Source organism: Cuculus canorus, chromosome 16 (assembly GCF_017976375.1).
Source record: "Cuculus canorus isolate bCucCan1 chromosome 16, bCucCan1.pri, whole genome shotgun sequence".
NCBI classification, from domain to species: Eukaryota; Metazoa; Chordata; class Aves; order Cuculiformes; family Cuculidae; genus Cuculus; species Cuculus canorus.
The window spans coordinates 13,890,014-13,913,155 of NC_071416.1; the positions used below are offsets into that span (position 1 = coordinate 13,890,014).

The 23,142-nt window shown below is 42.5% G+C and overlaps 1 protein-coding gene across 4 annotated transcripts; it reads right to left on the minus strand.

Annotated features, from left to right (window-relative positions):
* Window positions 1-714: 714 nt before the first annotated feature.
* On the minus strand, window positions 715-23,013 carry CASS4 (Cas scaffold protein family member 4). 4 transcript variants are annotated; one of them, XM_054081879.1, is made up of 7 exons: window positions 22,659-23,013; window positions 11,067-11,495; window positions 7,840-7,944; window positions 6,741-6,890; window positions 3,619-4,944; window positions 3,160-3,219; window positions 715-2,476 (listed from the first exon to the last, which is right to left on the minus strand). In XM_054081879.1, the coding sequence occupies exons 1-7, from the start codon at window positions 22,692-22,694 to the stop codon at window positions 2,063-2,065; spliced, it is 2,520 nt and encodes an 839-aa protein (XP_053937854.1). In that variant the 5' UTR covers window positions 22,695-23,013; the 3' UTR covers window positions 715-2,062. The 4 variants fall into 4 exon arrangements, with proteins under 4 accessions (XP_053937854.1, XP_053937855.1, XP_053937856.1 ...); XM_054081880.1 differs by lacking the exon at window positions 22,659-23,013 and adding an exon at window positions 19,224-22,565; XM_054081881.1 differs by lacking the exon at window positions 3,160-3,219 and having other exon boundaries at window positions 22,659-23,012.
* Window positions 23,014-23,142: the final 129 nt, after the last annotated feature.

The following is a 23,142-nucleotide window of genomic DNA, read 5'->3' on the forward strand; positions in this document are numbered from 1 at the left end:
ACTGGATGATCTTTAAAGTCCCTTCCAACCCAAACTATTTGATGATTCTACAAAACCATTTTTCCTGATGTCCAGTCTGAACCTGCCCAGGCACCGCTTGAGGCCACTCCCATCACTTTTATTTAGGAGAAGAGACTAACACCCACCTTTCTACCACCTCTCCTTTCAGGCAGTTGTAGGTGGACAGCCTCCTCTTCCCCCAGCTCTCCCAGCCACCTCTCATAGCCTTTGTTCTCCAGCCCCTTCCCCAGCTCCGTTCCCTCCTCTGGACAGACTCCAGTCCCTCAATGTCCTTCTTGTAGTGAGGAGCCCAAAACTAAACACAGGATTCGAGGTGCAGCCTCAGCAGTGCCGAGTGCAGGGGCACACTCACTGCCCTGGTCCTGCTGGCCACGCTGTTTCTGATACAGACCAGGATGCCATTGGCCTTCTTGGCCAACTGGGCTCCCTGCTGGCTCAGTTCTTTCCTCATCTGGAATGTTTATGCCCCTTCTTTTGAGAAACTTCCCACCTCGGACACCCATTTGGGGGGTTTATGGCCAAGGGAGGCATGCCTGTGCCCAGGCTGGCAGGGGCTAAGCTGCATCCCACCTTTCCTGCCCTCATCCAAAGCTGCTAAGGCAAGAGCGGGCAGTCACAGACACTCAGTGTGTCAGGGAGTGAGTTTAATACAAAAAACAACAAAGCCAACATGAAATACAGTTACTGCCTTTATCAAATATTTGCAAATGTTGGCGTTTAAATAACAGTATAAAATGCAGTGAGTGCCAAATGAAAATCATACAGAAAAGGATGATGGTGCTGGGTTTTCTACAGCCACACCACGAGCATGAGCACTGTCACAGTCCAAATTTGCTCTACCTGCTCACAACGCTAATTGTCTGTTTTTTCAGAGCAAAGAAACTGTGTCATGTTGCCAAGACAGACCCAATTTTGATATTCCAGATAAAAACTTCAAAATAAATTAATTAGGAAAAATACAAATAATGCAGGTGTACAAACAGGCTGGCTGGGTGGTGGCAGGGCCTTCATCGCCGTATTTCAGATCCAGCAAATATGAGGATGAAGTTAAATGAATCTGCAGTAATGGTGGGTCCAAGCCCTGCGGGAGCTTCATCAGTGCGAAAAACAATACCAACTTCCCTGGCTGTGGGAGAGCTCGTCCAAAGCCTCTGGTGAATTTAGCAACTCGAACCAGTTCTGCTTCAGTTGGAGCACTGCTCTGAACAGCTTCAGGCTGCGATGGAGCATGGCCAAGGTGGCTCCCCAAGGATTTTGCCAGGATCCAGGACTCATAGAATCATATAAAGGTTTGGGTTAGAAGGGACAATGAAGATCACCTAGTCCAACCCCCTGCAGTGAGCGGGGAAATCTTCAACCAAATCAACTTGCTCAGAGCCCCATCCAACCTGACCTTGAATGTTTCCAGGGACAGGGCACCATACTCCTCCAAGTCAGTTTTTCTTCTGTGCTCAGATACCAGCTGCAGCATTTCCCACTAACATCTAGGCTATGCATAGTGCCTGCCAGATTTTGCCTTGTAATACATTAATTGCATTTGAATATGAAGAACAAAAGTTAGCTTTGGAGCTGTTAGAAAATACATTGTTATTACAAATTTTGAGTAAAGTCCTCAAGAAACAATTAATAAAGGGGCAGCATAACTTACAGAACATTGTGCAGCAAAATTTAAAGGGAAACTTTACATACCCAAATATAAAAAATAAAATAAAATATATTTATTTGACCTATATAAAAATTAAAGAAATAAGAAATTGGCCAGATAATAAAATAGTCTTGCTCTAAGACACAACAAACATTCCTGGCCAGCCACTAAGATGATGACACTTCCAGGCAGGATCTGAACAGTGGAGAAGAAAATACAGATTGAATTTAGCAGGTGGATCTTCACCTGCTAAAAGTGCACCAACACCCAGGGAGTTCTAGAGGAGACCAAAAAGTTGGTGTCACTGAGCTGCATTTGCCCTCCTTGGCTGCCACATGTCAAAGGAGCAAAGAGAATCATAACAATGGAGCTTTTGTAAAAACAGCGAAGTGCCTTTCATTCCATCATTGCTCTAAACTGCTGTGTGTACTTCCACAGCTCCTCAGTTTGATCCTGAAGTTCTCTTATGGCATCTGTGTTTGGATATTGTATTGCAGCATTTTTGGTGGCCAGAGCCAGATTCTTCAAGAGGCTGCAAAACTGGCTGCTGCTGTGGAGAATGTCATTCCGAGCATCTCTTTCTTGAGTTTCCTGGCAGAGACAATCCACCAGCTTTTGCCCCACCATAATGATCAATTTGCTGTGGGATATGAAGACTTCGGGTGGCTGGTTGTTGCTTAGGCTATTAGTAAATACACCAATTGCCTTGTGAAGTGCACTGAAACACAACCTACAGTGTTCAGGGAGAGCGATTTTCTTTCCAGAGTCCTGCTTGCTTTGTATTACAGCCTTTTTTGCAGATGGCAAAACCTGGAAAAAAACAGATAAATAGAGACTCAGCTTGGTGGCACACTGATTGTTTCTTTATTTGCTCTATCCTGTGTTCTTCGTATCTATCTTCCTTTACAGGGAGTTTTGTTAGTTAATAGTTTGCAAATTGCCCAATCCCAGAAGTCTTTTACCATCAGCTCTCTTTCCATATAGTACTGGACTTCAAAGTGGTATTTTCTCCTGATTTTGTCCCTAAACAAATTCCACTGAACACAATTTTAATAATGAATAGCACACAAAATGCTGAAAACATCAATAATTTATAGAGTCTACCACAAAATATTTAGACCTGGTCTTTAATGGTGCTGACTTCAAGAGAGTTATGAATGATTAAAACTGTACAGTAACAAGGATGGATCCTTATACCAGTGCACGAAATACTAACTCTCACAGCCTTAGCCCAAATGATACACAAAGGTAAGCAAATAAATTCTACGACTTTAAACAAGAGTGGTTTATTACATCTGAGGAAAAGAAATGTTTTGGATGGGTTTCCAGCAGTGTATCTAAGAAGTAGTTCTGGGAAATGAACTATGAGAAAAGAAATAGATCTCTATGTAAAGATAAGTGTGTTCAGATGTAAATAATTTTGGATTTTAGCAAGCACAGAAAATCAGGGACTAGAAGTCCACAGGAGTAGTAGTTTTCAAAATCAGAAATACCTTTGGTTTAGAATCTGTACTCTTCTTTGCTACTTCTTTACCTGAAATGATTTTCTGTGCCTGTACAAATCAAAATGAATGCAAAGGTGAAATGGTTTACATGAAATATTTAAATATAAATGTGATTTTCTATTACTTCATGGGGAAACAACTACTTGCTATGCAGCCTTCATGTTAAGAACAACAGTGGTTCCTTTATTAGAAGCAACTAAAAAATTGATGTCTGATCCTGCAAGATCTAAGACTGAAACCAACATCAACGGAACATAACATTTCCTAAATACTAATGACAAGCCAGCATTTCTTTGTGAAGCCAAGAGAGTTATATTCTTAGTAGACATTTCAGTAATTCTAAGGAGAATTATTCTAACACACAAATCTGATAATTCGTAATAAGGAGTTAATTTGTTAAATCCAAACTTTCTACAAAAGCATGCTTTCCAATCCAGTTATACTAACCTGTAACTGAACGTAATCACAGTCCTCAGTGGCATTTTCTTTTGGTTTCTCAGAAGAGGGCTGACTTTGGTTGGGTTCATTAGAAGTATTTCTTTGTAGTGAATCTATTTCTATTCTTGGCACTGTGATTTGTTTTGCCATTTTGTGTTCTGGGTTAATTTTTGATAGCTTCATTTCTTGTTCCTTCTCATTCTTTCTGAAGAGAAGCTTTCCATTGGCAATGATGATGGATACGAACCTCTTGATATCATCTGGAATTGTGCGGGCTACCATAACAAAGCGATCAAGATCATCTGGATTGTTCTGAGGTTTCTTGAGGACCAAAGCCTCCAGTGACCAGTTGCAGTTGTTCAGAGCTTCTCTCGTTTCTGTTAAGATTTTGAATGAGTTCATGAGAATTTCCAGCTGTTTTTTAATTCTGATCTGGAGGTTATTATCAGTGAGGTTAGAAGCATTTACCTTTACAACTTGAGCAAAGGCCAAGAATTCTCCCAGTGATACTTTTATGTGATCGACTGCTCTATGGATTTCTTCAATGCTTTTCTGCAGGTGCTCTTGTAATCTCCACTTACTACTCACAAAGATCATTAAACTGGCAACCGAGCTGGATACGCTGTGCTGCAATCTAGTCAGTGTCTCTATGGCTACATCAAGGTCCAGTTTAATTTCTTTGACAGGCTCTTCTGATGATGGCATAGAAAAAGACTCTGCAGAAGAGCTTGAGGATGTAGAGAGTGTGCTGCTTCTGCTATCCACACTTGAAACAGATAATCTGTCTTGTTCTAATTTGGCATCTCTTGAGAGCTGTGGAGGAGCACTGGATGCTTGGTCTCCAGAACGATCGCTGTTTTTTTCCATCTCTTTCTTGGACTGCAAAACAGTGGGCAAACCTTTTGGAATATCATAAACATTCTCCTCAGAGATCTGATTCTCAGCTTTTGTTGCTGGCAGACTTGGAGGTGCATCACTGTTTTGTGGCAAAAGAAGCACATCCCGTGAGGATGGAACATCGTAGAGATGGATATCTGGAAATGTTAATTTCCGTTGTGTTGGTGGAATATCATATAATTGTGGATTTACAACTTTGGCTTCAGTATTTGTTGTCAGTGCCTTGTACCTGGCCGGTGGTATATCGTACAGCACCTGGTTCTCCAAGGAATGACCAGAAGGGTTTTGTTTTAACCTTGTCTTTTCAGGCGATACTGGAATATCATAAATCCATTCTGACTTTCGAGGATTTGGCAGTGTATTGTAATGGCCCCAGAACTTTTTCTGAGATTCATTTTCTGAAACATCAGTTTCTCTTTTGGGAGGGACATCATACAGCTGCAACAGAGCACACAAGATTTATAAACAGTGTTTTGAAACAAGAACTAAGAAATAAAACTGAATTCTCAGGGCATATAAATGTGAGCAACTCCGGTAACATCAATGGAACGGCACTACAGAAAGGCCAGACCATAATTTTTTATTTTCTTTCTAAAATAAGCGAGCTGCATATATGAAGGTTAAAATATTTTGAGCATAGGTGATGAAATCATACAGCAGAGTACCCAGCCAGTGCAATCTGTGGGTTCTTCACCGGTTCCTTTGAGGTAGGAAACTTTCATAGTTGTCTGAAATGGCTACAAGAAAAATTAAATGCCAGTTTATTAGTAGCTAATGTCAAACACACAGTTTTACAGGATGAAGGCGAAAAGTTTTTATTAGCCTCTGTGTAAGAAAACACTTGATTTTCCAATATCCTCATCCACATTTATATGTATAACCTGACAAAAAATAAATTACCAACAGATAAAACTGACCATTCTCAAACAAATGTAATGAGTTTAAATTTTAATTGATATAGGTTTGCTAAGACAGATACAGATTTTGTCCAATACCTTAAAAACATATGCATGCACAGATGAAATCTCTGAGCTGGAAAACGAGCGCCTCTTGTGTAAGAAAATCCAGAGTAATGTTAATAGGCACTTCAGGACAGATTGTACCAGGATGCCTTACAAGCATGAGGCACAAGCATGAGGGACTGCAAGGAAGTATAGGAATGTGCAGCAACAAGAAACAATAGAAAGTACCACTATGTAATAAAAACTTTAGAAAGAACAGGCTAGGTCAGGCCAAGTTGCATAAAAACCCAAGGGTGTTTCAGACCCAAGCCAGAAATTTTCCAAATTACCCACAAGCAAAGAATGCTAAGAATCTTTTAATTTGGAAGCAATGATAAGCCATGTCTCCAAAAGGAAATCTGCTCCCAGGCTGTTGCAGCTGGTCAGTAAACTATTAACAGCCACGGAGATGTCAGGAATGCCAGTTTCGATGAGCAATTGCTCATATGCCAGCATCCCCATACTGGCTAGCACCAGTCTCACCGCAACTGCTGAACGCACCCTGTACAGGACTGGCTTCTCCAGTTGTGAGGCAGTCGCAAACCTACAGCACTTCTCTTTAAATTCACCTCAGATTTCCTGTGCTAGGATGGTCTGCCCTGAGATCCTGCACTTCTTTCCTGGGCATGTGCACTATGGAGCCTGTCAAAATTCTGTTGGATCCTAAAACCCTTCAGGAAACCTGAAATACTTGACACACAACTAATGAAGAGTTACCATTGAGGCATTTTTTTTTGTTATGAAATTTCAGATCTGCCCTTTCTTCAAGTATAGTACCTGTCAAACAGTGGGAAAGAGATGGGAAGCTTGACACCCCACTCCCCCATCCCAAAGCCAGGTGTGCTCCATTCCCCAAAAAGAGAGCGGAAGAGTGCTGCATGGAATGGGAACAGTTAGTTTCTTTCTGCTTAAATATTACTATACAAACAGACAGTCAAGAATGTAGGGTATTGAATTTGCTTTTCGCACTGTCATAAAAAGAAGTTAAGGCAAAAGTTCTTGTTGCCTGCACTCTAAAAAGCAAATGCACATGCAGTGGTGCTCCTAGTCCTGGTAGGTAACCCAACTATCCAGGAGTCTGGTAGTATTTGTCTCTTTAATATGAAGGACAAGGTATTGCACTGAAGATGTGCTGGTCTAATCCCCGCAATCACCTTGAGGGAGGTTCAGCACACATACCTAACATCATAGCAATGAGAGATTTTTCTCTCGTGTCCAGCAAGTTTTACTTACATTGCCCGCTGGTGAGTCTTTCTGGGTAACAACTGCTGCTTTTTCTGGGCTGGACGAGGTGTTGTAAAGCTGCTTCTGCTCTTCTTGGAAACACTCGGTCGATCTAACCAGCAGAGAGGCCTTTCGTGCAGTGGGTGGAGTGGCACCACTCTGCTCAAAGGGAAAAAAACCCAGGTTGCTTCAGTCCTTTTTAGAGCCCACTGAAGAATTCAGTGGGCCATATAATGCACAGCTCCTTGTTTGACCCACGCTGCCCAAACTCAGCCTGCTGGAGAGCTGCTGGAGCTCCTTCCACAGCGCTCGTTTGGGTCTGAGCAGGGATCGCCCCAAAACATAAAGTGGGTAACAGAAAGAAGTTTCTGGATAACTTGACAATAAGTGAATTAGAGTGGACTGAACCCTGCAGTACCAGTCAATTGGAAGAGGCATGGGGAGGGTCCGTAGATGTGCTGCAGTCCCTCCCCAACCTTTGCACAAGAGGCTGTCCCAGCTTGGTGACCTGCACAGGCTGCAGTGAGACATAGAAGACGCATGATGACATTCACGCTCTGCAGGGAAGCACGGTATCAAGAGCAGGATCATGCAACAGGATGCTTCAGCAGTAGATGTAATCTGTGTGTTGTCCTGACCCTGAGTGCATCACAGTTACAGGACCCATCCCTTGCATTTTCTTGCCCAGGAGGCGGGCGGTGTGGGTGATATTTAGGTCTTTTTTTTTTGTACACATACTAGTGACTTTTCTGTGAGCATCCTGAAATCTTCCAAATCAAATGACACAGAGACAAAGCACGTTTCCTGATGGAAAAACCAAGGCAGAGACATTGACACTTTGATACTGAGAATTTGTCTGTGCCCTGAAACCCAGTAATGGTAAAACTGAAACTGTTTATTAGAAAGATACCAAATCTAAAACGTATTTCTCTTGACATCTAACAAATTCAACAGAAAACTGTTTTAGGTTTTGAACTTCCCTAAAAATATACAGGGTTTTGCCAGATTTTGCAAAGAGCAAACAGGAAAACACTAGAACTTGACTTAAAATCTATTCTGAGGCCCTACAAGGTCCCAGTTACAGGGGGGAGACCATGGCAGAACTCACCTTTGTGAATAAGGACTCCCGGCGCTGTGTGGATGGAACATCATACACCTCACTCCTGATATTTGGGACTGACGCTCGGCATGCTCTCGGGAGAGTAAACAGGTGCTTAGAGAGGGGAAAAAAATCCAATAATAAGAAAGCTGCAGTAAGCAGCAAGCTCAGGACATCTTTGAAAACTCAATTAATTGAATAGGCCACTGTTAGCGTAGTTACTCTTAAGTCATAAAAAAACTTCTAGCTTTTCACTGACAACAGTAGACAAGAATGGACCTTACAAACACATGCATGGTATTTTTTTCCTCTTAATTCTCCTTCGACACCATTTCTGCTTTATTTCAGGTAAGGATTGACGCTCACAAATCAAAGGTGATCTGCTTTACTAACCAAGGGAAAGAAAAGAGTTGGAGAAAATCTAGCTTCAGTTATCACTTAAATCTTTAAACACCCAAAAGCAGAACCACTAAAAAAAGAAAGTAGGGGAATTTGTACTTCTCCAGTCTCTCAGAGCCATTAGGCCTCCCTCCTTTTTTACTCCCACATTTAGTGGGAGTAAAAGCAGCAAAATGTACAGGCTGAGACACATTATTCCACAGTTATGAAAAACTGACTAATTTGGAAGGAATAAACATAGTTACCTTGTAAACATAGTTACATGCATGTTACACAGCTCCATAAAGAGGGAAGTCTGATATGGAAATTACATTATTTAGGCCAATTCTCCTTTTTGCTTAAAACATCATTTTGGAGCTGTGACTAGATCTGTGGGACAATCAGCTAAGATGCCAAAATATGAATGCTGGGAAAGAATTTTTTAAAACTCAACCCCAAAACTGTGGAGGTTTGTTCATTTAGGATGGGTTTAATCTGCATCTCTGCAGCTAGTTTATAAGTGGAGCACTGAAAATTACTGACCCACAGGAAGACCATTGTGTTACAGTAAATTATTTAAAATTGGAGGTAATGGTCTTTATCCTGTAAGGGTTGTAGTGACAACATTCAACAGAACTATTGTAGAGGACAAGGACTCCAGCTTTACAGCTGGTTGCTTTGTCTTTGTGAAAGCCCTTAGCTCTCATCTGAAGAAAAGGAATGACGAGCGAATGTCCTGCATGTAAGCCTTCTTGCTTGCAAACACAAGCATAAAAGAAGAGACTTTTCTGAGTAGAAAGTGTAAAAGATGCGGTATTGAGAAAGCCATCCTTAGCCAGGAAACTCACCGAGTACCACATCGTATTATTTTTTAAAGTACTTTCAGTCACTGTAAAGCAAGAAGGTGCCCCGAGTATTGGGCAGAAGTGACGAGGCTTTTCTCTAGGATGAAAACATATAGACTTTGAGGGATTTTCTTTTGTTCTATTGCTTTCAATCAGCTCCCTCAAAGACTTACAGTGGCTTTGCCCAGCTGCTCAGAGCACAGCTGAGTATGCCAGGAACTTTGCCAGCTGTCCCATAGGATCTGCGTGCGGTGAGCTGGAGTGCTGCACTTCGTTTTGCACTTGCACAGGCTGTTCACCCCTGAGCCTCCCCGGGCATCTGCATGCGGCTTGTGGCCACCGCCGTACAGTTGGGGAGGTGACAGCTGTGACGTTGTGCAAGAGGCAGCTTAGGCAAATCTGAACTTCCAAATAATAAAAGCAGGCTAGGACATTTTTCCTGTCTCTGTTAAAGCTTAGGCATAGAAACTCATGAAATGACAGAGAGACGGGAATAGCCAAGGAGCTCTTCTGATGGTCTGTTCATTCAGATAAAGAATTACAGATGACATCTTCAGCCAGATTTGCTGGCACAACATGGAAAATTTGTATCAATCTCATGTTCAATTTGCAAATGTCTTCTTTAGTGTTAGGAATGTGGAGAAATCAGATCGCAGCAAGTGCTAAAGGGTCTCTTGTAGCTGTTAGTCAGTTTGAGCTTGCAGTTATGATAACTGTACACAAAAGCTGGATGTGCAGCTGCAGTGCAGAAAATTAAGTTTCAGTCACCAGAGATGCACAGAGCTTGTCTGTTTTCCAGCATTCGTTTGCCACGCAGTAGGAATCAGCATTTTGGTTTCTGTAACTTGCCTTTCGCACAGTGGGAGGAAAGGTGGCCGACTGAGCCCCACAAATGAAATGATCATTAAATCAGCCTAAAAAGCTATTTAGTTGAGGACTGAATTTCTTTCCTTTTCTTTTTGTCAATTAACATTTCTAACATGGTTTCCATACATTAAATAAAGAGCCATTCAGGGCTGAAAAGAGCTCATAGGACTGAATAAAAACTTGCATTTGGGCTCCCTCCCCACTTGCTCTATTTACCTTTTATCATTAAAGATTCCCCATTCATTTTACACTGTAGAAAACACAAGTTTTTGATGTTAAGACACTTGATGCAACATTTAGTCAAATTACATGTTCCATGTATGCATTTTGTTTGAACGCCAAACACAAGGAGCAAGGAGAAAGAAGAGGCCAGGCCAGAGAGCTGTAACGAAACCCTAGGAAACCAGATTTGAAACCTCCTTCCATAATCACAGGGACTGGTGGCTGCTGTCATCCCATATACCCCATTCACCGTCTCAGAAGCACCAAAACCAGCCTAGGAGAGAAAATGATTCAGGCCACACAACCAAACCCTGTGCCTCCAGCATCTCTAAAGTAGGTGCTGTTACTTTGTGCAATAGTAGTGACAACCTTGAGTAGCAGGAAAGAGAAGCAGCGCCTCTGAGCTTGCTGAGGCGCTGGAAATAGTAGAAGCCAGACTAAAGGCAGCAATAACCCAGCAAAGGGTGATTTTATTTTCTTTCTTACAAATCATCTTCCTGTGTAGATGGACGTAAAGACCCCACATGTGCCCAGAAGACTCTGGATGGATGCATATTGTAGACCATCAGAGTAGAAAGTTCTGTGTCTTGTTATTTTAACCTTGGGATGGGTTTGTAAATAATTTCTGGATTCTTCCAAACAAATGGTATGTTCTTTACTTCCTGCTCTATTTTACAGCCTCTTTAAACTGTCAAAAAGAGTGAGGGACTACAGAATATAGAGACTCATATATTGCCCAGAGCAGCATTTCTCACATAATGCTATAAACTGTAGCAGAATTGATGGGAGTTTCCTAAACACCATTTATTTCACTTTGCTGCAAATTCCGCCGGGAGACTCAGGCCAGCAGCCTGTATTATTTTCCTGCTCCTAATGATTGCTTTAATAATAACATTTGTTACTTTCGGCTGCTTATACTCTTACCTGGTTTGTTGAGCTTTGGGTCTTCTCACTGAGCAGCTGTGCAGCCAAGGGTGGCACCTGATATATTCCTGGGGCAGGCAGAGTAGAGACCTTCGCTGGAGATTTAACCCATCCCTCCATCTTCTCATAGGTAGATGATGACACCGTAGGCTTGGGGATGGAGGGAACCTGGTAGATGTTTTGTTGGCCCACGGGCGACTCTGCAGAGTCACTCCAGGTGGGAGGAGACAGCAGGGCAGCTGGAGAGGCGGTGAGGAGCTGGAGACGGTTAGCGGGGGCCAGGCCCTGCCTGCCATGGAGGGAGCATTTCCACCAGCCCTCACTGCCGATGACGTTTTGGTCCACAACCGTCAGGATGTCTCCTTTGCGGAAGGCCAGCTCATCTGAGCACTCTGCCTTGTTGTCATACAGCGCCTTCGCCAAGGTGTTCTGCAGAGAGAAAAAGTACCAGCATTGCACCATTACACCAACAAAAATGTTAATTGGTTTCTAGTTCGGTGTTTATCTCCATTTCAGTTTAATTCACATCCACTGTTTTTCATGGGAAACAACATTTCTCAGAGCATTGGTTTCAGAGAGTTAAGTGCTTGCAGCCTATGTCTGCTATTTCTGTGCAGTAAATAAATAGATCGTAATAATACTGTGATATGTATCTTCACCAACTTTTCCCCCAAGGCTCCCGAAGAGCACTGCTAACATTCATTACTTACGAACATTCCTGCATAAAAAATAGGTAATTTTCCCCACTGGCATTCTGTGAATTCTTTGTCAGAATCTGCAGAGGAAATGCATCACCCATACAAAAATAAAACTCATGCCTTCCTGCCTGCTACCCAATTTGTCTGAGGACTTCAACTGCACATGAAAAAGCTAATTATTTCTTACTTGAAAAAAAAAAAAGGAAAAAAATCCAACCTTGCTTATTTTCCTTCAAACTTTTTCTTTTCCGAGAACCTTACGAAGGCAGACCTCTCAATGGCGTCAACACTAAGGGGGTTCATAAGAGTCGGATCCTTCTGACTCAGAGCATCCTAGGCTAATAATTTATTTGACACATTAGCACAGGGAAAAATCTAGTTATGTCCGTAGTGATCCCAAACAAATAGCTCTGCTGTCTGCTAAAGCTTCACAGCAGATCACTGCGTTTGTGAGCGTATCATCAGGTGAGCACACCTGAAGCAGTGCCTGTGTTTCTCTCCATCACGCAGACATCACCTGTATACTTCTGTCTCCAGTATATCTGGCAATATCTTCATAGAGTGCACTTACTGTAATTTTCTTTTAGACAGGAAACCAAGGAAGAATAGAGTGAATGACTTTCCTAAGATTACATAAAAGCAGCGAGACAGTAAACATTCATATTTCCCAGCTTCTCCATCACAGGGCAGCCCTACGTGTCTCAGCTGAGGCCCATAGATTTCTGGCAATCACGACTGTAGATCACAACATTTTAGTTATTTTGGGTATTGCTTACTCATTACAAGATGCCAGTTAAAAGAATAATAAATAATAGCAGCAGGTAGCTTTATTAACCTGGGGCGTTTGTGCACAGGGCAGAGTGTTTTTCAGTACGAGATATCATTTGCTTTCAGCTTGCAAATGAGACTGACTGCTTCCCAGTCTGCGAGACTCGGGCTGTGGTTCAGCACTAGTTTATCAGAAAGTGCGAGTACTGTCCAAAGCGATAGCACCCAAATAGGAAACATGATGCCTTATATTTTCGTCCAGAGCATTTGCTGTAAAGCAACAGCTGGCTTGAAGTTGCAGCAGAGGAAAACCAGTTTGTCAGCTCAGCTGACGAAAGCGACCTGGTGTTAGCAGGACGCATTTATTTGTCAGGGTGGCCAAGAACAATGGCCTTTTTATGATACATGGGCTCGTCAGCAGCTGCCAGAGATGGACAACCGCCCCCTTCACCTTATGTCCTAATGTGGTTAAAACAGCCCACTTTCTATATAGACCATACCAAACGTTCTGAACCACCGATGTTGAAGTCAGGCCTTCAGGAATCCCACCACAGAGTGCAGCCCAGCGTGGGCTTGAGCTTCACACATTGTTGTAATTGTGAAAAAATAGAAAACAGCCAACTTTTTCTATTATTCGTCAGCAACACCTCTGGTTGGGGCTTAACATTTGATCCCTTCTTGCACTGTACAGCCACACCGACAGACAGACCCTCTTCTCCAGACCTAAAGCGAATGGACAGAGGGACACTGTCCTCCTTTTGGAAACAGGCAACTGAAACGTGAAAAGCCTTATCCAGGCACATTCAGGAAACTGGTGGCAGAACCAGGAAGCCCGAACTCAGGAACGCAGCCCCTGACTAATGCATCAGACAACAAGACTGTCCTTCCGAGTTGCACCAACACAAATGAGGGGAAAATTTAGTTCACAGTGTGGTTTTAAAAGGCATCTAAATGATGACACTTCCCCAATTCTGCCTTGTGGAAACAGCATCTTAAGTACCTTATTGGGACTAATTCTTTAATTAATCAATGTTTGAAACTATGGAAGTCAATTTCAAATCTCATTTGTTTTAGGTTAAACATGCTGATTTTCACTAGGTTAGAATTTGACCTGGACACATCAATGAGACTTCCTGCAAATCATTACTGTAGACGACAACCTAAGTGTGCAGAGCGAGGGGTACTCTTCCCATCAGTGATACTTCAGCAACAATAAAATGTGACTGCAGCAGGTATTAGCAGAAGAAATAATTGCAGCAGTTTTCTCATCTCTTTTCTAGACATCACTGGGTTTGCTTTGCTGCAAGATGAGTGACGCAAGAGAACAGCCAGGTCAGTGAAAGCAAAAGGGAGGTCTAAACTCTCTTCAACAGCCAAGCCATTCCACAGAATAGAGTTATCAAAACTCTACCAAGCAACATTTTGTTTGGCAAAGTCATATGGCAACCCCACTGAATGAAAAGTTTAAAATTTAAACTTAGGCTATGAAAGTCACAAACCTTTTCAAAAGAGGGGTCTCTGAGCTTGAGGCACAGCGCACATCCCTTTGGTTTTGCTGTGCAAACATCCAACGCCGAGTAGCCCACAGCAAGACACCAATTCAAAACAGAACCCGGTGGTTCAAATTTTGAAAGGTTGTCTCCAATTTGTGAAGCTCAAATTAGGACACGTGGGCTCCCATCAGCAGGCAACGTGGACACCCAGGAACCTTTGCAATCATCGCAATTTCAAGGCAAGTAGAGGATTAAAAAAAATCAGAGGACACCTTGGGAAACTTGATCTAACTAGAACAAGAAATCTGTTCATAGTTCATCTCATGTTCCATCCATGGGGCTGGAACTGAAATATTTAAGACCTTAAACAGAGAAATAAAGAAGTGATGGAGACAGGTCCCAACCTCCAGACTCTGGAAGATGAACGATTTTTAGCATTGTCAGATCTCTTCAGGTCAGCAGAGCTCTCAAACAGGAGAGGGGGAGAGGGCTAATGAGGAAGAGACTGCAAAGCATTTCTTTTATGCACTGTTATTGCCAAAGGAATGTAGGCACCACTGTTTGTATAAAGTGCTAGTTCTAAGAGTCCTAACACGGATTCAACAAATATTAGCCCAGAGGGCTGAAACAGATGCTGAAGACCAGCCTAATACTCGGAAAACAAACTGTATTAAACCTACAGCAATGCCTACCATCACAGGTGCTGATGCGTTTAGTTATTTTAGAATAATAAATATATATTTAAAGTATACTTAAAAGCAAGCATTGAACTACCTGGCTTTAGTACTGGAAAGCACTGTTGGTGTGGCAGCTAAGAGTTTGCTATAGATTAGCTGGTTTTCTAGTGGAGTTTGAGGTGGTGCTAAAAAAAAACCTGCTGGAGCCACTAAGCTGGGTCAGGTAGGGAAGCTAGATTGGTTATATCCATGTTCCACTGAAAAGTAACACATAGCAATACTCCCTTGAAGAGGATGTGGCCATGCTGAGCAAATCAAAGCACTGTGAGGCTGCGTAAGGAGCCGCCACTGCCTTTGTGTCCCTCAGTGTCACCCAGCCCGCGAGCCACCTCCACAGCTCAGCATCCATCAGGCTCCAGTGGCTCATGGTAAGAAACAGAGCGAACTACTGAGAAACCACTGGATGCCAAAAGCTGTTCCAATTTGCTTTCCAAAGAAATATCTTTTTTTTTTTTAGGACACTTCTAAGAGAACTCATCCCAGCCAACTGATCTTATGAGCCCAATAACCGAAGGGGCAAGTTGATAGACAAACATTACAGTGAGTGCTTGGTCTGACAGCACAGACAGACTTGGTAGACCACGGCTATCTCCAGAGACACGGGGTGAGGTTATTTGTAGCACAGGCTCTGGTTCACCTAATGTGGGGGTATTTTTCAGAAATTGGCCTCTATCTACACTTTCAGCTGTCTAGGACATATGTAAAGAATCACTGTGGCAGCCGCTTTCTGTCATGTAAGCAGAAGCATCCCTGAGCTGCCATTCACTATAAACAAGTACTGCATTCCCAGGATCGCAGAGACCTTAAGGGATGCTTAGCTAGGAGGAAGCTGTGCTTTGGGGCCAAGGGGTTCTGCATTTTTTCTTTATTACCCAAGGAGCGGAAACTGGCTGTCTAACGTTATCATCCACAAAATGCCACCCAGGGCCAGCTGTGTACAGTTCTTTGTTATTTTATGCGATCTCGTTAATGTGTCCTTACAATAACCAATATGTAATAAGTACTAAAGCGACACAGATGAGATCAAAGTGTTTGTCCTTCATTGACGTTTGTTGCTTCTTCCCTGCCAGCAGCCCTGAAAAAAAATATCCTAAGACAAAGAACATCTTAAAAGCCACTGCATCGCCCCATGAGAAAGCACCTCGGCAGACAGCAGTGTTACTCTTCTCTCACTGAGCAGATGACAGACACAGACGTCGAAAACGCCCTCTGCAACCTCTTCCTGAGACTTTGTCCTCCCCTGTAGAGTCCACGACCTCATTAGAACAATGCAAATTACTTTCATCTATTGAGCCAACCATACTAAGTTCGGTTAACTTAGGAGTGAAGAGATGATCTTGCGTAGCTGGAAGTGATTCCTTTGAATGGATTGTAGATCAGATGTTAAGATAGGAACTCTCCCTACAAATTGGAATTTTCACATCTTTGTTGTTTGTGTGTCCTCAACCAGCAATGCTCCCACTACAAAATCTCTGAGCCCTTGGGAGTCTTCAGAATGAAAGCTGTTAACTCATGTTTATTAATGAAGAAAGGGAAAATTTTAATTAAGAGTCAGTAAGGCTGCTAATTGTGCAATACTATAATATAAAATTCTATAACCTCAGAATGGGAGCACTCACACAGAACGACATCTGTGCTGTATATATATATTAGATGTCTGTGCTAAGGCAAAAAAACCCCACTGCTACTAAGATTTCCTGATCCTTTTCCTATTCCAATCTCTATCCTTAGCCTATAGTACAATCAGCAGAAAAAACACCCCCATAAAACATATATGTGTTGCTAGAAAAAACTTCCCAATTATCAAATAATTTGAGCATCCTCTCTGCAAGTCTACCACAATAATTTCTGTACCCTCCTTCCTACTCAGCTCTTATTTGCAAACTTCAATTCACTGCTATGTACCATTTCACACTGTAAGTACATAATACAGTGCCTCACAGCATTTTAAATTAAAAAAAAATCTGTTGTCTTAAATTTGCTTCTTAAAAAAACTGCTGAAATAAAAAAAAAGAGATAAATTTAATTACAGGAGATTATTTTGTGGATGAAGAGAAGTATTTTGCGCATTAAAAAACATCTGTAAGCACTTTTACTGCAGGAAAATGAGACTTAAAATGTTTGAGGAGAAGGAAAAGATAAAATGAAAGGCAATGGGTTGTGTTTGCTGAGCCGTTATGTTCATGCATCACGGACACCCTCTGACGTGTTTACAGAACTGTTTCCAGTTAATCTCTTTGCCTCTGAACAAAGCTGAAGAAATAAACATTCTCCATTGCCCCCTTAGCTGGGAACACGCATCCCAGAGAATTCTCTTTCAAATAGACCAAGTTGAGTCGATTTAAGATTTGCCCAATTCAATTAATTGTAGAAAGAGTTCATATGGTCAACGTATACAGGACAAAGAGTTTCCCTTGAATGCCAACATCTTTCTCTACCCTTCAAGCTCTGGAGTTTGTGCATCCCACTCGATGTGCAACATTTTCTGTGACTAACAGAACACATTCTAGTTTATTCTTTCTTTTGTTGGCATATTTTGGAAAATAAGCGGTTTTGTTGCACAAAAAGATGTGAAACCTCTGTACAAGCTTTGGCAAGGAATGAATGTCAGCTCTTACTTGCCTTGCCTATTCAAAGCGTTAATTGAGTTTTGGAAAGTGGAACCAGGTGCTAATCAGCAGGTTTTAAATTCTAAATGGTCAGATTTTTAAACTTCAGGCAGAACCACTTAGGTGGAAATTGTACAGCTCCACATCAGCCAGTTCTGTTAACCATTCTCCAAACTCCCTTTTTCTCCCCAAACGTAGTTAATCAGATTCCAATCGTAGTAAAACCAACAGAACCATCCTCGCCCTATTTTCAGTGCAATCGGGATGTCATTCCCATTTGTAGCATTTTTGCATGTGTGGACTTATGCCAATGTTCAAGGAAAAATAAACCACCATTTCCTGACATTTAAAAACGCAGCGTTTCCGTGTTTCTGTGTTTTAGTTCCTTAATTTTTAATTTGGTATCTTAATTACATTTTTACCACAACATTTATCTTGAAACATTGATTTAAAGACACAGAGTTTCGATGAGAATGAATTTTCTCTGTTTGCCTTTAAGCAATAGATGCTTCACAGACAGTCCTTAGAGCAGGGTCCTCGCTCTCCTTCCTGCACTTGCCCAGGGACCAGGCAAGAAATTCCTAGGACAGGTTCTTAGGAGCAAATTGCAGATTTTACTTCTGCAGCGACTGCTGGCTCTTCTTCCTCCTGGGTGCTGGAGCGTGGCAGGATGCTGTCCCTGCATCCCATCTGAGCTGTGGCTGAGTTCCTGCTGATGCCCTGAACACGGCAGAAGCGCAGGGGCAGCAGTCTCAGGGGTGAAGGGGTCTCTGATTCATAATGAATCAGCCTCTACACCCAAAGGCTGCCACTTCCTCCAGCTCTCTCACTGCAGTTATCTGCCCCAAAAGGTTAAATCTGGTTTTTAAGACCACTGTCTTGGAAAAAAAAAAAAAAGTTGCATTTATCTGAAATGTTGACTTTTCTCTGAGGAAAGAAGGGGATGTTTTTTTACCTGCACTGATCACTAACGAGCATCCCCGCTGCCGCGCATCCACTGTACATCGCCCCTTCGTGCCATTAACACAGGGCACACCCTGCCAGGGACCAGCTGCAACGTGAGGCTGAAGGGTTCCGTTAGTGTCACAGCCAAAGAAATTCTGCTTAGCACAAAGCACGCTGACGCTGCTGCCTGCATGTGTGCTGCGCTGGAAGTCAGAGCAAAACCATTAACATATGACTGCAAAATGGATCTGATCCACCTACTCCTTCCCTTCTCCTCCTCCTCCCGGAGCAGAGCAGCGTTTCCTAAAAATGAACACTGCCACCTCTCCTTTCCGCTTTTGGGCATCAGTTCTCCTTGCAAAGAGCACTGCAGGACGCGGTCAGGCGTTATCCTAGAGTGCACAGGCTTCCCCCGGCTCACATAACTCATACTGAAATTACTTAACGTTTTCTTCATCAAAGAGTGACTCAGGGTGTTAAAACATTTCCATTACCCATTTTCCAGTAATCAGTGCAAAAACCATCATCTTTTTTTGACATAACATACGATTCAAGTGTTAATCATTTCAGTCCATTATTTCCAAGAAAATATGAAAAGCAAGGAGTATCCCAATGGCCAGGCAGGGTCGGTCACCATAACTTTTTTAACAAGGCATATTATTGCCTAATATGTACAGGCGCAAAACATTCCTGAGAAAGCATTTTGTTTTTTCAGTTTATTGTGGATTGTATTTCAAAACTAAGACCATGAGCTCTGTTAGTAACGTGCAGATGGGATCAGCAGCAGGCGCTGTGGAAAGGGATCCTGACAGACATAGATTTTTACACTATGGACACTTCCACTACAAATGAAATGAGAAAAGGGATTAAATTAACTGCAATAGAAATAAAATAATCCAGTACTTACGTTGACCTTCATTTTGGTGTCTCTGATTTCCCTGTTACTCCATCACCTGAGGAGGAGGAGGAGGGTGAGCTCTCCTCCTCTGCAAGCCCAGGGCAGGGATGGGCAGGAGCTCTTGGAGGGTCCAGCTGGAAGCCTGGGAGCAAAAGCCCAACCTCCTTCCACCTCCCTCTGCCTTCAAAGGAGCCCCGGAGGAGCCCGGCTAATTGCATAGCGCAATTATCTCCATGGTGCAACTGGGCTGCAGCTGCTGATGCTAATGAGGGGCTGTGGCAGCTCAGACACATGTCCCTCTGCAGCCCCTCGGGAAATGTCTTTTCTGCTCTGCAACTGTCTTAACAGGAGGACACGGGGCAGCGGGGACCGAGCAGAAAGCAGGGCTTGGGATTTGAAGGGGCTTTGCACCTTTGAGAGCATCACTTTTTACTCCTGATTTTTTTCTTTTTAACTTACAAGCGGTTTGATATACTTTGAAATTTTCATGTTCAGGTCTCTAAAACACTGAACAAATCTTTGTAGTTATAGAAATCCCTGCAAAATAATCTCACTCTTGAGAAGCAGAAAACTTGAGGAGGAAAGTTAAACATTAACTGCAGCTCGAGGGTTTCGTTTCTCTGATTATTTTTAAGAATCCTTTAATATTATTCAATAACGGTGTTATTTAAAATTATTCATAGTTGCGATTTGCCCGGTTCTGCCCAGGTGATGTTTTTGCAACTGCACAAGTTTTACTGCTTTGTGCTTGTGAGTATCTTGGGGTCTGCAGACTTTTTCTGGTTTTGCCTTTGTACACATTGCCTTTTCTCTGGCAAAAGCCTTTTCCTTCCTTTTTCCATGGTAGCTTCAAGATGAAATTAGAAGCTCACTCCCAAACCCACAGTCACATAACAAGAAAAGCGATGCGTCTTGAACAGAAAAATGCTGAATTGAAAATGCTTTCTCAACAAAATCTGCACCTCTGGGCTGGGGCTCCGAGCAGCTACTGCAGTTCTCCAAATGGGAAAGAATTCCTGGCACAAAGCAGCTCACTTGAATGCCTTCGTGGGGGGAGGCTTTTCTTTTTCTTTTTACTATTACAACCAGCAGTTTTACTAGTTGGAAGACTCCACTTCATGCAGAAGATAAAGAACAGCCATTCCCTTACATCCCTGGAATTTTTCAGGTTGCTATCAGCATTTGAAATCATCCAGAAATACAAGTAACAGAGCCACAATGTGTCCACAGAATTACTTTCCGATATAGTAAAATGTTCTCTTGAATTAATCCCAATCGGGGCAGAGACAGCAGCGTGGAGGAGCAGAGGAAAAGGGGCAATAATCACCGAGCAGCAGGAGGCAGAGATCCTTTCCTCGGCCCCAACCTCCTGCACCACCATCACCTCCTTGAAGGAAGTGGAGTGGACTGAGTGGATCCCACTCAAAAATAAGGCAAACTGAGACTAGGAGGGGAAGGAAAGGTGTTTACTTAAGTATTTGCTTAATGGTTCACAGCTTATTCACCCAAAGCAGTGATTAGAAATTTGTGATAACAGCAATAAATTACTTAAGGTGAAAATTCCCTGCGTCAAGGCCATTTTTGTCCATGACAACTGAAGTTTTACCTCCAAGACTTCCCAAGGAAAGCAAGTCTACTTCCACCCGACTGCCTCTCTGGGAATAGCCCCAAATTTATTATCTAGGGCCCCGGAAAACGCAGACTTCACCATCCCTTCCAGTATTTCCTCTTGGCTATTTAAAGTAACTCTTTGCTCAGTATATTGGCTCTGGCAAATCCGATTTTGAAGCACGTACTTGTTCCCGAGTGCTTGAGATGAGGGAGTGCCGGCAGGCGCCCTGTCGCTGCTCGCATCCCAGCTGCAGAGGAGCCCACACAAACAAATCTCCTGTCGTTCTTCCCCTGCTTGTTTGTGGATGGGATGGGGGTACGTGAACCGGGCAGTTTGGAAGGAGAGACAACATTCAGATCAACTTAATGAGTGTTTTTAGAAACCAGTCCTATTGTTCCCTGGGCAACAGCACAGACAGTGTTGTCAAACAACACGAGGATGGTTTCCGGAGAGCGGCCGTCACAGTGTGTTTTAAGCAGGGGCTGCAATGTTTCCTGGGCAGCTGTGTCACAGCAACAAGAAAGGGGTAACACCATTTCTCTGACTGCACTGAAATACTGAATTCATTCTCAGAAATGGTTTTCTTTGTGAAGGTGGTCGGGGCACAGCGATAACTGCAAACCCATCCCGGTGCAGCTGTTGACGGGTGGCACGTAGTGCCTCGAGAAGCCCAGGCAGCAATAAAAACACATCCTTAGTATTTCTGTATTAAGTACAACATTCAAATATGATAATGAACAGTACTGCCGGGGTAGCAGGAACCTTATAAGCAGCTCATAAATTACATAGCAGAAATAAATTTGACTTTTTTCAGTTGTTACTCAGCTGAATTTGACTGGGTGTGTGATGGCTGTGTCTAAAAGTCTCAGAGCAGAGCAGGAAAAACGCTTGCTACCATTACATTTATTTAGCCCTTGGCAATCCATTTATGAAAGCTGAAAATATCACACCTAGAAAGAGAAACTCTCCTCCCTGTATAGAAATGAAAAATCTGCACCAGTTTCTGATGGCTTAATGTGAAAAATAGTCCTCTTTATCTTTACATGCCTCAATGGAAAATTCTGAGTGCAAAAAAATGACTCATCAATCTACTATTAAGCTTTCCCCCCCGTTATATTCTGTATCAAATTTCCAGAAGGCAGTTTGTTTACAGTACACACTGAGATCATAATGCAGGATGAATATAATAATCTCATCACACTGCTTATTAGGCTCGCAGACAGTAGGACAATCAAGACACTGACTTTGAATCAAGCCTTCTGCGTTCTCTAACCCTTATAGGTGCAGGAGGGTATTTTGCACATCTATAAAATCATAGTAGATGCAATATGAATTTACAAATAAATGTAAAAAAACACCTTATAAGCTACTACAGTCTTTCAAGATAAATGAATATAGTACTTCAAAATGTCTTCTGTTCTGCATGTAATGTAGGGAAATTATCTACCGTGCAACAGGTCACCTGGACTGTCACTGGAAACCTCTGACAATATAATCGTGTCTCTGATGCTACTACAGGATAGCAGTAAGGCAGGTGGAACCTTGAAGTTATGTATTTATTATTTCACAAATGCATTTATTCACAGGTATTTGCTATTTGGGAATCCTGCTTCGTTCCTCCCTAAGAAGACATTTCTTGCAGTTAATAGTTTTGTTAACAGGGAGAGATTAGGTACATCAGCATCGTGAAGACCCCTCCTTCCACCTCGAGATGAGAATCCCAAACATTTCCAACATCACTAAGCATCATGCAGAACTCAAATATCAAACCCTGCCCCAGGACCCTTTTTTCTTGATTGTTTATAGTGTACTAAAAAAAAACCCAGACATACCTTGGCTGTTCTGTCGATTCTTGTGTTTTTATCCATTGTTATTCACCAGCAGCGTCACTTTGAGCAGCACAGATAATTGAGGGAGGATGAAGAGACTTCAGCTTTGCACGGTCACTGTGTTGTGTCTCAAAGACCCGCGTGTGAGAGCCCTACCCTTACAAGCACTTAGGAATCGGTGAAAAAATTCTCATGAATGATGAATTCTGTGACAACATACACGATTGAAAGGAACAGAATGCAAAACAGAAAACCCCTATTAGTGTCTAAAAGTGAGAAAAAGAGTCTGTCTGCAAGTGGAACTTGCCTTCATCCCTCTGTCACCAACGTGTCGCAATTAACCGCAGCCAGAAGTCTCACACTTCTGTTCTGTTACATGTTCCTGTATTTCCTCTTTTAGAAATGTGATGAATACAAGCACGCTGCGGACAGCAAGGGGCTGCACAGAGCCTGGTAGAAATAACACTGCCACAATCTTATCATTTCA

Coding starts and splice junctions, on each gene's coding strand:
- CASS4 (XM_054081879.1), bottom strand. CDS start 22,694: ATGGATAAAAACACAAGAATCGACAGAACAGCCAAG. Junction 6,891..7,839: donor GGGAGTCCTTATTCACAAAG/GTGAGTTCTGCC, acceptor CCCTTTGAGCAG/AGTGGTGCCACTCCACCCAC. Junction 3,220..3,618: donor GTGATTACGTTCAGTTACAG/GTTAGTATAACT, acceptor TGATTTGTACAG/GCACAGAAAATCATTTCAGG.